We start from the raw sequence: 15,916 nt of genomic DNA on the forward strand, positions 1-15,916 counted from the left end.
TAAAGAAAGGTCAATTAAATACTCGACAAAATGAATATATGTGGAGTTAGCGTTAAGATACAGGATATGCCGATTTGTAAACATTTCATGGTGCTTTACCTGCATCCGAGTATTTTCTATCTGCCAGGTTGCTGTTGTCCAACAGGGGGCGGCATACTGCCCTCATTTATGATTTGCAGACATGGAAAATTAAAAATCACTCACTTCATTTTTCACAATTAACAAGTCGGCTAAATATTTATGTATGTGATAATTTAAATAGAATTTGTATAATACATAAGAAAGTAAATACACAAATACTTATCTACAAATATCCACCTCCAAATTAAAAATTGCAACAATATTTTAACTCAAAAGAATTGTCAAAATCTATCAATTTGTTTATTGTGCTACGGTCCATCTCTTAATAATTCAAACGGACAATAAATTAGTTAAATAAAATGCACATTCACATTGTTGAATTTTTAACATATATTCCAATTTTTTTTATATAAAGTATACATATGTTGCTAAATGTTTAAATAGTGTAATTTATTATGAAAATTTTTAATATTTAAACATATATAGATAGCTATAATTATTGCTATTTGTATAGCAATAATAGCAATAATATGGTATGTAATATTTTAGACAGACAGACAGACAGACAGACAGACAGACAGACAGACAGACAGACAGACAGACAGACAGACAGACAGACAGACAGACAGACAGACAGACAGACAGACAGACAGACAGACAGATAGATAGATAGATAGATAGATAGATAGATAGATAGATAGATAGATAGATAGATAGATAGATAGATAGATAGATAGATAGATAGATAGATAGATAGATAGATAGATAGATAGATAGATAGATAGATAGATAGATAGATATTACATACCATACACTTCCATTTACAAGGTGGAGAGAAATCCTTTTTGTCGCCATCTCGCATTCACAATAATTCTGTTTGGAAATATGATCACTTGTCTTAGGGGAATTGGTAGAGCTTTATTAAACTGTGTGGTTTACCAACACACATCTAACTTTAAGCATTGTCCAAAAGTTTTCAGCATGGTTGTGGCCGGCGCCACCCAAATTTGATGTGTTTGTGGGATCATTATCCTGTTGGAACATCCAACTGTGCTGAAGTTTGAATTTTGGAGGAACTTCATCTTCCAGCAGGAAACCTGCTCTGAGCATACTACCAGAGCTATAATGAAATGGTCTAATTTAAGCTTAGGTTATGCATATGCTAGAATGGCCTAGTCAAATTCTAAATTCAATTGAAAATATGTGGTAATACTTGAATTGTATTTTTTCTCTGCCTAGCTTGAATGAGCTTTAATTATTTTTGCAGAGTAGAAATAATGGAAATAATTTCAATTTCTAAATATCATACAGGATCCCTGTTAAATGCTTTGAGGTCTGTGATTTCCACAAGAAATGTGGAAAATTTTATGTGTATTTATTTAAAGTACTGTTTACCGAAAGTAGTAGGAAAACACCTTAAATTAGTCACTAACATTAATGAGTTTACACTTACACAAACAGAAGCGAATAGTGAAATAAACAGACAAAAGAAATTTTGCAAATCTTTTCTACAAAAATTTAATTGCAATATTATTTACAATGGATGATTCCTAAGCAACGACCAAACTAGGAAGAGGGGATAATGTTCAAGTTGCTCAGTTTGGACAGAAGGAAGGAGGATGCATATGCTTAACTAAAATCATACAAAGTAAAAAGCTAAAAATGCAATATGTTGCACAGATGTCACCCACACTGAGAAATGCACGTGTGAAATGCGTCTAAATAATCAGAAAACATCAATGGGACAGTGCTGTAATCCTGAACGAAATAAATAAATACATTCAAAATATGTCTTTTGCATGCCATCATATCAAGTTATAAAATAAGCAAAACAGAAAATAAGAACAAAGCAGAAAATAGTTGTGTTCCAATGAAGCATATATTATATATTTATATCTATATCTATATATAATATATATATTCTTTACAAATATTGAATATTTGGCATTATATTCATTCTTACAATAGATATGATATACAAGAGATGAAAATAGTTTTAGCTAAACAACTACCTTTTTTACTTTATCTAGTAATCATAGAGTTATCTCACATTCCAAGTTAAAGGAAGTATTTTATTAGTCTCAGTGATGCTCTCTCAGCAGCGTAGTTACAAAAAAAGTCCTCTTGAAGAATTTCATATTTTATGCTCTAGAGTTAAAACATAGACAGTCCCCTTAGATGTGAGGCCACAGAATGCTAAAATACAGGCATACACTTTAAATATTGAATCAGGAAGCCGTTTCCCTCTTTGATTTATTAAAAACCTATTAAAAGTGATGCAAGAAATGATTTTACAGTATGCCGAATAAGTCAACATGGATGGCACTTGCAGTTAATAGCTTGGCATTTTTTTGTCCTCGTCATTTTCGTAAAGTTTGAGCAGAATAAAAGAAATAATTTTAAAAAAGCAAACAAAACCTGCAGCTGCATTTTTAATCAAAGGGTCGTCCAGGGCACACGTTATGGAGATCTGAATCTATGTCATCCAAGAAGATCCAGCATAGAAAACCCTTCAAAAGGAGCTTCAAGAAGTACAGAGTCCGTTTGTAGGAGGTGGCCTTGGAACTCCTCATGAAAGAGTCTATTACTAATGAAAAGGGTGAAGAAAAACATGTTTTATGGAAGAAAAATGATTCACTCTTAGAGACAAACTTTACTCTGCTGCTGCAGCAATCTTTATGCATGGGTTGGGAAAAGACTTAGAGTTTTAAAGATAATTTTTTCTAAAGATATATACAGTCATGTAGAGAAATTAGGGTACCCTCTGAAAGCCTGTGTGTTTGCTAGTATCTTTGGACATAAGGATATTTGCTATCAATACCCAGTAAAATATATCTCAAGTTGTTTAAATACGCAAATAAAGCTGAAAAGAATTCTGCAAAACATAAATAAAATAAAAAGTTGCTTACTCCAATTTTCAGTGGATAAAATTCCACATATAATATCATATTATCATGATTAGAAAACTGCTATTCTGGATTTTGAACAAGATCTGCTCCTCTTAAATGTAAGATTTTTAGTTTGATGTGCTCCTGACTGCTGGAGTTGTCTAAGATCTGCAGAATTGTGGCAGCTGTTGAGTCTGGTGAAGGATTTCTAGAGGTCTCAAAAAAATTTGAAACCAGCAGTTCCACTGTACGGAATATAATCTGTAAGCTGAAAACTTTCAAAACAATTCCCATCATGCCCAGGTAAGCGAGTTCATCCTGACAGCAGAACACAAGATACTAAGAGAAATTTCTAACCCCCCCTTAATTTATCAGCACCAGACCTACAGCAGGGTCTTACTGTTGATATCAAAGTACATACCTGTACAACAACAAAGAGACTGTGCAACTTCTCCTTTCATAGGAGATGTGCAGAATGGAAACCTTTGCTTTTTAAGACAAAGTGTTGCCAAAGAGAACATATACAACTTCTGGATTAATGTTCTTTGGCTAAATGAGCCTAAAACTGAATATTTATGTCCAGGAAAGGACCTGGACACCAACTATGGAGTATGGAGATGGGAGTGTTATGCTTTGCGGATGCTTTCCAGCATCAGGATCTGGCCAGCTCACTTCTATAGAATTCACCATGAATTTCCCTGTGTGTCAGAGGCTGCCTGAAGAAATTGTGAGTTCATATATAAAAAAAATAAAGCAGAATTGTACCCTGTAACATGACAATGGCCCAAAACATAACAGTAAATCCACAGAGGACCTCCTAAAAACTAAGAAATGCGACAAGAAGCATTTCACTGAAGTTATTTTAGCCACTGGGTGACACTAGTTATTAAGAATTTGCATGTTTTAAAGTATTTTTTGATAATGTTTGATTAATGAGTATTACCATTTTTAATATTTGCTTGTGAATCATCCACTTTTTTCCTGTCAGGAGATATATTAAAACAAAATTAAACATTGATATTTCAACATTTTTTCAAGAAGAATGTAATATTTTATAGGGTGCTCGAATTTCTTAACATGATTGTACATATTTTTTTATATGGATATGGTGAAGCAGGCCTACTTCTATTGCTCAAATCTGTTTGATCCCTTTTTTATTTCCTTGTGAGTTCTGGCACTGATCTTGCATTGCTACTTAGTGCTATTCATTCATGGACATTACTAGACAAATGGTCTTGTTGAAATTACTGCTACTTGGAGGAGCAGGAAGCCATATTTTAAACTGAACCAACGTAATGGATATGCAAGACTTCTACTTAGTTCTGCTCGTTTTGCATAATTGAGATAGTTCACAGTCACTTCATTGACAGCCTTCAACAAAGTCAGCCTGGGAGAAGCTCACAAAGGCCAATGCATGTAGTGCTGATGCTTAAAGTTTTACAGTGTGGGCTGCTATTCAGCAACACATTTATCAACACAAGCTCTGAAAGGCCTTGGAGGGTATTTGCTTGATCTCACCAAGGACCAAAAATCTTACATAAGCTGCTTTGCTTAGTCAAAGTCAGGCAGAAAATTACCCAGTGCAGAGCCTTGCCATTCTCACTGAACAGCCTTGAAGCTACACACAGCGTACAACACCAGCAGTTCAGGGCTCAGTGCAAGAGCGCCGGTCTCCCTTAAGCCAGCATATGTCAGGCCGAGTCTGTCTTTCTACGTCTTGCTGCCTGCCACTCTGGCAACAGCAGAGAATGAGTCAGCTCTGCCGACGGTCTGGCATCCAACACACAGGCAATAATTGGAAATCCAGTGTTATACTGTTAAAGCTTCCTTAAATTGTGGCATAAACGGCAGAACTATGTATGAACTCACTCTCATACTTATCACTCTAACAGATTTCCTCTGCATCAGACTTTGTGTCACACAAATATTTCAGATTATCAAGCAAACTTCAGTTTCAAAGATAACCAGACTACAGACAAAAAGATTCTTTCAAAAGATGACTTCAATTAGTAAGGGAACAGACATACTCCAAACCAACCTGGCTCCATGTGAAAAAGTAGTTAAACTGGCCACAACTGACATTAATACTCTGCAGTAACTGGAAAACAATCTTTTACATCACTGTAGAGGAACCTGAGTCCACTCTTCTTTGGAGACTTCTTTGCCACATTACAGATTTTTGAGAATGTTGTACCCATTTAAGGCTATACCACAGCTGTAATGTCAGGCATGCAGTCCAAAATTTGTCAAGTCTACCATTTTGGTAGAGAACATAACTTATGATTCCATCGATTATGGCAAATTGATTTTTTTTCGGTCTTTGCTGTCTTTGCCACTTATAGATGCTTCACATTATTAAACATAAAATATTAATATATAAATGTAACCTGAGTTAAGAGAAAAAAAAAGTTTCAAGGGATTATTTTGCTGAGATTAGGCAAATGCTAACCAAATCACCTGACCCTATGTCAAACGTTAATCTTACCAACCTGTGAAATTATGACTTAACATTTATTAGTCAAGCTGCAGAACAAAATCTTCTATAAGCAGTAAACATAATATTAGTAGTGTGTGTGGCTCTGTCAAAAATGTAATTATATATATATATATATATATATATATACTTGATACTTATACTTGATATAAGTATCAAGAATCATAAGTTTTATATATATGGCACACAAAATGTTAAGTTGTATCAATGGTCTTTACTCTGTTTTAGATTATATTTTTTAATGTTTACACATATATTATGTGTAGAAATGTCCTATCAGATATTTCAACCACTTTTTATATATTTTTTATTTTAAACTAAATTCTACCAGGCTAAAACTTTCTCTGTTAGTTTTGTTATAATGGTAAATGTCACACATTATATGGTATACATCACCCAATATAATGGCAACGTTGACACTGAAACTTACTTTAGTTATACTTAAATGTCTTTAACTGCTATTGAACTCACCCTTTAATAAGGTAAAGCAAAGCAAACACACAGTAAGGAACTGCTCAGACTTAGTGCTAACATCATATAATTAAAAGTTCACAGATTTATGGGTATCAGCACAGGTGAAATTAAAATGTGTGTACTTGTGATGAGATCATATATGTTCTGAGTACAAATGAGCATGAGGGCTGCATCATGCAGTTGGAGGTCAGCTTGGCACACCCTATAACCTGAACTGCATTTATGTTAAGTTAAAAAAACACTTTACATCTGCCTTAGCCACCTTGGTTTCTTGGACAATTTGTGACTTTACTCATCAGTTGTGTTATATGAATACTTGGCACAATAAAGTTCAACAAAAGTCAAATCCTAAGTTTGGTCTTAGCAGCATCTCACCTGTTAAACTTCTTGAAATTCACAATTTCACATTTTCTGATGAAAGCATTCACTTCAACGAGGGAGGTTTGAAAAATGTAGTAAATATTTTAGTCTGAAAATCTATTGGCTGAAAACGTAGCCAATATTTTGATCCACCTCAAAATATTGGCTCAGATTCCCAATCAAAGCATTTAATGATCAGTGTCAGGAGAACAAAACTTAGTTTTTGTTTCCAGAGGGAGAAAAAGTCTAATCTAGGAATCTTTAAGTAATAGTTTTATTTTGGTTTCAATTTATTTCTGTTGCCTTATTTCAAACTAGTATTTATCGTTCATGTTGACAATACTTTTTCTCAGCTCAATTTAGAGTGGAAGAAATGCATTCAAATACTGCATTTATTCTACCCTATACAATTACGCTTAATGTTTGAATTTTTGCAACAGTTATTGAGAAAATATCCATTACAGAAATCAATTTTAACTTATATTCAATTCTTGTCCATAAACTTCAGATACTAATGTACAAGACTAACTCTCATTGCAAAATATTAGAAGACTGGAATGTATTATGATCATAATAGATCAGCAGAGATCACATCAGGCCATCTCAATGATTTACATAAGTTTAAATAAAACAAAACATGAAACTATTAATAGGATTAAAAGAGGTTTACCCACCAGAAATATCTAAAAATTGGTTGTTATTTATCTTATCATCAGTTGTTCAAAACATAGACCTTTTTAACTAACATACACACAAAGCAAAATCTGCACTGCCAATTTGACCATACTGTAACATATGTAACATACTGAGACTCACCATGACAAAACAAACAAACAAAAATGGAGACATCTTGCAAGAAAATACCCCAATCGAGCAAAAGTTGTAGAATACAATATTCTTTCTGACTAGATTTGTGTTGATTTGGAATGAATCCTCCCTCAAATAGTTATTTTCTGTCATAGTGGGGAGGAGAAACAGCTTGTTTGAGCATTGTTTCAAGTTATTTCAAACATTATCCTCATCATATCCCATTTTACGCAAGTTTTTAGGAATATACTTGTGAAGTTTCTACTATTTGAGACTTAATATTTGCATCCCTCGGGAAATCCTTTGCCCCAGTTTCAGCTTGTTAATTCTGATCTCTTCGTTAGAGGGACTTCGTTATGATAATTTTCAGTATATTTGAAAATCAAGAAGCAGTTCATAGCTTAAAGAAATATTGACATTTTGTTTATGTTTTGATGGTTACTTCTTATCAGTCCTCATTAGCTGTGGACTGAAGGCGCAACTTGAAAGTGTTTGGGAAATGATGAAAACTGAGCAGCAAAATTCTATGTGCCTCTGATCATCCAGATATTTCGAAAGCAAACATAAGGAGGGGGATAAAACAGCATAACATTCCCACTCACAATTAAAAAAATACAACAGTACTATTATGAACTTGGTTATGTACATTTCCCTTGAAAATATTGAGAATTATATTAAGTGCATAAGTGCATTTGTCTACACATTTTAATCTAAGGAGTTACATAAACTTTCATAGTTTTTTTTTTGTTTCTTCTCTACTGCATTGACATGATGAAATGTTGGCACAAGACTTGCAGGTTTACAGCTTCAAGTAAATGTCTGAAAGATGGCAACATGAACATTGGATATTTAGAAAACTGCTGTGAAAGGTGCACATTAAACAGCAAGTAGATGTTATTTCTACATCAGGTCACTGAACTTGGGTGCATCTGAATAAAGTAAAATATGATTAAATGAGACATTTTTTTCAAGACATTCACATCAAAAAGGGAAAAGGTATGTAACATAGATTAAATACAAACTCCACAAGGAGGGTAAGCCACAAAAAGTCGTTTTTTTTTTGTTTTTTTTACCAAACTTCCATTCATCAGAATAACATGAATGGAAAGTTGAGTGGAAGGAAAACTGTGACTGAAAAAGGTACAGTCAAACATTTCACTATAATTAAATAATTTTTTAAAATTTCTCTTACATAATATTCAAAATCTGTTAAACTGATTTTTGGGTTTCATTAGTACAAGCCATAATTACCAATTAAGTGTGAAATAATCGGTTTGTGAGTTTCACTTTTTGATTTGAATTACTGAAATAAATAAACTTTTCAATTATATTTAGATTTATTAAGATGCACACCTAGATATTTTATCATGACTAAACATGGTAAAACGCTGCATTTTTCACATCTAACCAATCAAACGCGTAGTAGGAATTGCCTGAAGCACCTTGAATAGGTAACCTGTACCATGTGCACATAGTTGAGGTATTTCAAGCATTGACCCTTTTTCAAACTCAACAAATTGGTGATATTTAGCCGTTGATTCAATCCTTTAAAGACTGCAGAAGCAAAGGTAATCTGTAGAGACTAAAAAATAGTGAACGGTTATAAACTTTGACCAATTTCATAGAACTCCAAATAAACACATTGATGTTTAGCTCCAAGGTGTGGTTGCTGGTAAGGTTTTCAAAGCTGCACTTTTCTTCCTCTTAAAATGGCACTTTGCAAATGCTGAACAACTACAGATGTGTCCATCCAAGACATGAGAGAGATAATAGATCTTGATCACCAACAAACCAACACAAAGATCTAACCAACCCATGTCAGATGTACGTTTTTGGCAATGGAATTCGAGCCTCGGCACATCCTACAGTCCAGTGATGTTGGTGATGGGCACTGCGGATGGCTATCGGACCAGAGATGGATAAAGGAGGAGTTGAAAGAGAAGCAGTCTAGAAAAAAAGGCTAGTTTTAGAGTTGCTGGAGCACAGGAGCAGGGAAAGGTACAGATCCCTGATCCAACGTTTTCTCAAAGTCTAGTCTGAGCCTCTGGAATATAGATCTCAATGCTGTCCGCTCTCTCTGAGGCTGAGTTCTGCCGGAAAGAGGCTGCACGTTTGGCTGCCATGAGCCTCCGGCGTGCCTCCTGCCGGTGCCTGTCAGGGAGGTCCAGGGATTTCTCCCTGGTCACTGCACTCTTCTGTCTTACTGTCTTCTTTGGTACGGGAGCTGGTGGCTGCAGGAAGATGGAGACAATGGTCATAAGTCCCCTTCCCTGCCTACAACTTGCATGTGTGTTTTCCTTTTTGCTTCCACAAAAAAAATCACCAACCTGGACTCTGACTCCTTACCTTCTTTTCTGGGCTGTCAATTGGTCGCCAGTTGTTGTTCTTTATCTGCTGCAGCTGGTCAAACTTCATGTTGACGTCGTCAATGGAGAGCTGCAGCAGGTCCCAGAACCCAGCCAGGTCCTGAGAGGTGGGTCGCGGCATGGCGCTAGGGTCCTGGGGAGAAAATGCAGGATGCAGGAAACACTACTTACTGCATTTCAACTCAAATCCACTAGGTGTCCTTATCAGACTTAAAAAAATCAGAGTGTAGGGGGACTATCTCTGGCATATTTTCATGGACGAGATATGAAACAATAAACTGTCTTTGTCACGTTGGTCCTATTAATCATTTAATTTTGCAGATGAAGAGAACACAGATTGAGAAACGCTCCACTGTCCCCAAAGCTGGCCTGGTTCAGGTTTTAGCGAATCATTAATTCCTACTTAATATAGAAATTTGTTTTCTGCTTCACCTTTCTTCACAATAACTCATCCATATTTTCTAAAGCAGTATAAAAAAAATATATGTAAAAGAGCAATAACTAATTGGGTGCTAAATCATACTGACAACGTGCCTAAAAGGAATATCATCACAATCCACAGATTATAAGAACCTTTTCCCGAAACGTAATCCTTGTGTTGTGAACCATCTTCATATCTGTTCAGATAATTCATCACAGCAGATATTTATCACAAAAGAGCCTGAGGAAAAGCATGTGAGGAATCTCAGTCATGAATGAATCATGTAGGTAACAGCAGCATGATGCAACAGATTGGATATGTTTTACTTGTGAGCCATGCTAGGGAATTATCTTAAAAGTATATTGACTCCTGAAATTGTTATGCACTTTGTGAAAATACACTTTTTGTGTCAGTGTCATGCCCACAGTATGAATAAATTAGGACCTTCTCTGTTTCCAGCTAAGATTATCAAAAGTGTTTTCATTCTTTTAAATGCCAGAATTAAAGAGAGAAAGAAAGAAAGAAAGAAAGAAAGAAAGAAAGAAAGAAAGAAAGAAAGAAAGAAAGAAAGAAAGAAAGAAAGAAAGAAAGAAAGAAAGAAAGAAAGAAAGAAAGAAAGAAAGAAAGAAGGAGAGGCAGAGAGAGAGATTTTATTACTTATTGAAAGGTCAAGAGACCACCTTAAAAGAATTTGGGGACGGTGGGAAAGGATAGTGAGTAAACTCAATTCATCAGCTGCGATAATGCTACCATACATTAATTACATCCATTAATTAACTTTTTTACTTTAATCAACACAGAAAATAATCCTACATCAGTTCATATCTGCTCTGTCTTCTCAAATCTTCTGCAGATGGCCGCTTGTACTGAGTCAGGTTCTGCAGAAAGTTTCTTCCTGTGAAAGGGGAGTTTTTCCTCTTCACTGTCACTACAATCATGCTCAGAGGGACTGATGTCAACGACACAATGCAAGTGATATTCTGCTGTTTGTATGTGCTCATCCAGAGGGGTGAATGATGCAAGTCAATGACTCAAATCTGATGGGCTTCCTTGGATAAAAAACTTTAAATTTCTTTGAAAAATTAATTTGGTTTTCTGTGTTGTTTGATGAATAAAATTAATTTCCATGTATAAATGATTTCATTTAAATACTTTTTTGGTAAAGACCCTCAAGACATTTGCTGTGAATTAGAGCTATATAAACAAACTGAATTGAAATGTGGTAATAACCTTTAACTTTTAAAGGCAGGTCTACCACATGGTAAGATAGTTTATGCAAACCTTTTAATTCCCTTTCTTTTTTTTTATTTTTTTTTTAGAAAATACAAATATATTATAGTATACCTAAATGAGCAAAAACAAGAAAAGGTCAGTCTACCGATTATAACTATTTCTACTTTGTATGCAAAATATCTGGTTTCAGATTTATTTGATAAGGCTATATATGAAACACAACAAAGATTTGATCTCTAAATTTGCAGATCCAAGATAACTTTCAGATTTTATATTTCTTACACCCATTTTTATGACAAATAGACATGGCAATTTGATAACCCAGAGATACCTTTTCTTGTGACATTTAGATGATGTGACTGCTGATTTTCTCTTGCTGCTGTATGATGGTTTCATAAAATTCACAATTCTGTAGCAGAGCTTTGCATTCTTAAGATTTTCCAGTAACACTTTATCTGAAGGGATGTGCATAAGCCTGAAATGACACTGTCATAAACATAACATAACACCTGTCATTAACATGAAGAAGTCTTCATAAATGTTTATGAACTGTTGTCATGAAGTGTCATTTGGTAAATAATGACAATTTTAATGCAAAGTTCCGTTAAAACATGCATTAAATGTTCATGCAAAATGTGAACTTTGCATGAAAAGTGCCATTATTTACCGAATGACTCTTCATGACAATGGCTATAAAGATTCATGAAGACACCTTCATGTTCATAACAGGTGTTATACCATGTTTATGACAGTGCCACTGCAGTCTTATGCACACCCCTTTAAATAAAGTGTTACAGATTTTCCTTTGTCGCCCCTTTTTAACTAATTTTTTCCCTATAATACTTTTTCTATTGGGCTTTGAAAAAGTATTTGGTTCCTGATATAATTTTTGGCCACACTTCCATGTTTCAGATCATCATACACATTTTAACATCAGTCAGAGACAGATTGTGTAAATACTAAATGTTGTTTTCAAATGATGACTTCATTTATTAAAAGAAAAGGAGTCCAAAGAAAAATAATGCGAAAAAGAAATTGCCCCGCTTGTTAAATCATGAATAAACTGTGATTAACCTTTATTTATTTATTTATTTATTTTTTTGTTAAAAAGCTGAGTAAAATTGTTCTCAAGCCTGATTACTGCCAAACCTGTAAAATCAAGAAATTAATTAAATAGAACCTGTTTGACAGCATGATATGAGGAGAAACAAGGTCAGTGAGATCTATCAACCTGGAAAAGGCTGTAAAGCCAATTTTAAGGCTCTGGGACACCAGCAAATGACAGTGAGAGGCAATGAGTGCTCTGAGGTAAAAAGCACTGCTGATCAAAAAGAGCACACATGTCCTTTCTCACATTTGGCAAAAAATATCTTTATGATCCCAAAAAAATTCAAAAGAATACCTGTTTGGTCAGTGTGCTCACCAATTCATTTGTTGTAAATAACGGAAAACGTCTGGATGACTTGTCACATTCAGCCACCAGTTAACCTCAACCACACTGGTAATACAGGAAGACTGATGTGAATCTAGAACATCCCTGAACAGCTCAGAAAAAACTATAAGGGTTTGGCCTGGTCTTAGTCTTAACTAAAGGTCAGAGATGATGTTTGAAATCCCTCCAATGACATAGAATTAAAACAATTCTGCCAACAGAGAGCCAAGAGCTCTGAACAAGGAATAGGATATACTACTCTTATCTTCAAATACAAACTGAAAGCCTGTGCATGCCAGGTGCTTTATTATGCACATTAGATGCCAAGTTTAAAACATTCTAAGGTTTCCAGAGTTGTAAGATTTAATTTGAATTGGGAGTTTTAAGGGTTGGCTTTGAATATTAAGCCGTTCAGCTCCCCCCAATGAAGCACTTAAAATATGCTGTCTGTCTTTGAAACATTTCAAATAAGACTCTCAGAAAGTTAATTGAGGAGTTCAAGAGGAACTGAATTAAAATTAGATTTCTTTTTAAGCCTCTAGTTTGTGGGGGATTTCATAGATGAAGTCAAAATAGAGTGATTTTTATTACATATAGATTTATGCGGTCAGACCTTTTTAACTAAAGTAAATTCTTCCCTAAACTTACATAACACTGTCTCTTTTAGCAGGAAAATTACTTGCCTTTTCCTGTAAGGCTGCTTCAGACTATCTAATCCCCATGTGCCATTCCTTCTGAATGAGTGTTTTCTGCTGCATGCTGCAAAAAACAGCAACTCTATCTCTCATAACCGCAAACCAGCTTCATCTAAAAAGCTGCCTACCTGACTGTGTTCTGTAAACAACTTACAAAGAGCACAAGTATAGAAGAAGAATCTCCAATCTTGTGCACGGTACAGGCTATGAAGCACACGTTCATTTCAAAGCTAAATTACTAATTACACACCCACCCATGTTCCTTTATTTGAGCATTTCGAAATGCTCAAATAAATAAGATGATTGATGGTTGTTGATGGACAATGTTGCTTAAATCAATCTGTTCTATATTCAGGCAGCTGTTATATGCTGGTAGAGTACTAAATGTCTGAAGTGGGGTGGGGATAAAAATTGTGAAGTTACATGACTGCATCTAAAGACAGAATGTTTTTTTTTCAAATTGCAGTCCAGTCCTTTGTGATCCTTTAATTTAAGAATGTGAAGTGATTAATGCATTATGAAGAAAATTGCAGTCAGATTTTCAAAAGTTCAATCTAGACTTCATTAATCAGTGCTACAAAAACCAGTGTGACCCATTTAAAGCTTGTACACCAACATGTCAAATGCTGCAATAGAAAAGTAAAAGGTTTTCTACAGAGAGCTTATATTTTAATTTTCACAACTTTTTCCTTTCAACTGTGTTCAGGCCTGTATCTCAAGATAGTTATTCTAATTTCAATGTCAAATCAAATTACCCTAACCCAGTGGTTCCCAAAGATTTTCTGGGCCCCCCTATGGATTACAATAAACTCCCCCCCAATAAAGAAAAAAAAAAATCAACTGGGCACAAACATCGTTCAACCAGACATAAACCTATACACATATTTTGTTTTCAAACTCTACTGAAGTTTATTTCACACTTCTGGTTGCAACAAAACACACTACAAACCATCTTTACAGTGAAACAGTTTTGTGTAACTGTTTTTTTTTTTTTCATTTATCCATACAGCTTCCCGCGTCCCCCTTTGCACTGCGACCCCCTAGGGAGCGCGCCCCACACTTTGGGAACCACTGCCCTAACCTATGGCTGTTAAGCCAAGTTAAGTGGGGATGGACAGTACTGTCAATAGGTGTCAGAAAAAGTGAAAAACAAAAACAATAAAAAGGAAAAAGTGAGAACTAGGTATTCAAGAACATTGTGTTGATGCTGTTTTTGGAATGCTGAACTCAGACATCAACTCATAACACCATAGTTGCTCAAGATAAGATGTTAGCTAAGTATCCAATTTGAATTCTTGATTCATAGGGTGATATATCTAGTAAGGAGAAGAAAGGCGGGAGAAATGTTGTCTGAGAGTCCAAGTAACTTAAACTGTCACTCTCACTAAGTATTTCTGTAATTTACCACTAAAGATTATTGATTGCTTGTGCATTCAGGTAGATATTTTCCAGTTCTGACCAGCAGCGTTATTATTATCTCTAAAGGAGGTCAGCAACTCTTTTTATCCAAATACTTTATATTTGTGGGTCATGCAAATAATTGTGGAAGTTTCTCCTTTTTGCCACACAATTACTCTGTTAAACCCAGAATTCATTCAAGATTTCTAGGTTTTGAAGCTCTAAATTGTCTTATGTGCTCTTTAAATGTCCCTTTTAAATTATAATCATGCATTTTAGAATGCTTCTCATTTGAAAAAAAAAGCATGCAGAGCTTAGTATAAATAGTTGACATCTCTAATACATAACCTTGTCTTACCAGATTTTGCTGACACAGCCAGTAAAATTGTTGGAATTTCTGAGACATGAGCAGCTGAGCACTTCCCACTGCACTTCGAATTTTACCTAAAACTGAAGAAGAGACACAGTGTGATATGTTTTCATTACAATTACAATCCACTGAGGACCCTTGGTTCATGCTTGACATGTAAAGCATGGAATGCTTACGTTCCTCTGAGAGGTCATTCTCCTCAGCTTCTGCCTCCATCTCTTTACACCAGGCTTCCATCCTCTTGGTTTCCGTGTGGAGCAGCTGCATGAACCAGCTTCCATCTCTCCGGAGGCATGGAGACACCCTTCCCGACTCACCTGCCGAAGCTGCACTCTCCCGTGGGGACGGAGGCTCTAGCTGCCAGCTTGTCTCGCTGGTGGTCTCGCGTGGACTGGACGGTTCAGCGGTGGTGCGGTAATCGTCACGGTAGCTAAAGAGGCCTTGCGTACGGACAGTGCGCACCGCTCCATATTGCGTAGGAGTACTGGGCTCTGAATGACGCTGAAAGCCCCCACCAAACTGCAGACCTTTGTCTTCCATAATGGGAAAGCCCTCCAACTCCAGGTCAGCTTGAACAGCTGCCGTCACACTGTTGGAGCGTTTGAACCTTCCCTGTCTGAAAGACAAAGCAGAAGATGAATGAAAATCAACAAAATTACATGTAATGGCAGTGAAAACAGGGCTAGCATTTATTATAGAGAGCTCAAACATCAAAGGCAGAATTTTTATAATAATGTAACATCCGAGGCACCATTAGCTCACCCTTTTTTGTCATCCTCCACCTGGATCCCGACAGAGTGGTACTCCCGTGAGCCTTTGCTTTCAGACTCCGAGTCCGTGGCTGCTTCCACCTTGGTTGAAGAAACGATAAAAACCAACAGTGCTTCTCATTATGTG

The 15,916-nt window shown here is 35.6% G+C and overlaps 1 protein-coding gene across 1 annotated transcript in view; it reads right to left on the bottom strand.

Moving 5' to 3' along the window:
* Positions 1-1,590: 1,590 nt before the first annotated feature.
* The window catches only part of dlgap2 (DLG associated protein 2), a 160,499-nt gene continuing 146,173 nt past the window's right edge, over positions 1,591-15,916 (bottom strand). The window contains exons 10-14 of the mRNA XM_023352139.1: positions 15,782-15,870; positions 15,196-15,635; positions 15,008-15,099; positions 9,451-9,603; positions 1,591-9,335 (exon numbers count right to left, since the gene is read on the bottom strand). Of these exons, the coding sequence (XP_023207907.1) occupies positions 9,129-9,335; positions 9,451-9,603; positions 15,008-15,099; positions 15,196-15,635; positions 15,782-15,870 (981 nt within the window). The 3' untranslated portion in view covers positions 1,591-9,128. The remainder of the gene's footprint in view (positions 9,336-9,450; positions 9,604-15,007; positions 15,100-15,195; positions 15,636-15,781; positions 15,871-15,916) is intronic.

The sequence above is a fragment of the Xiphophorus maculatus genome, chromosome 19 (genome assembly GCF_002775205.1).
Source record: "Xiphophorus maculatus strain JP 163 A chromosome 19, X_maculatus-5.0-male, whole genome shotgun sequence".
NCBI lineage: Eukaryota > Metazoa > Chordata > Actinopteri > Cyprinodontiformes > Poeciliidae > Xiphophorus > Xiphophorus maculatus.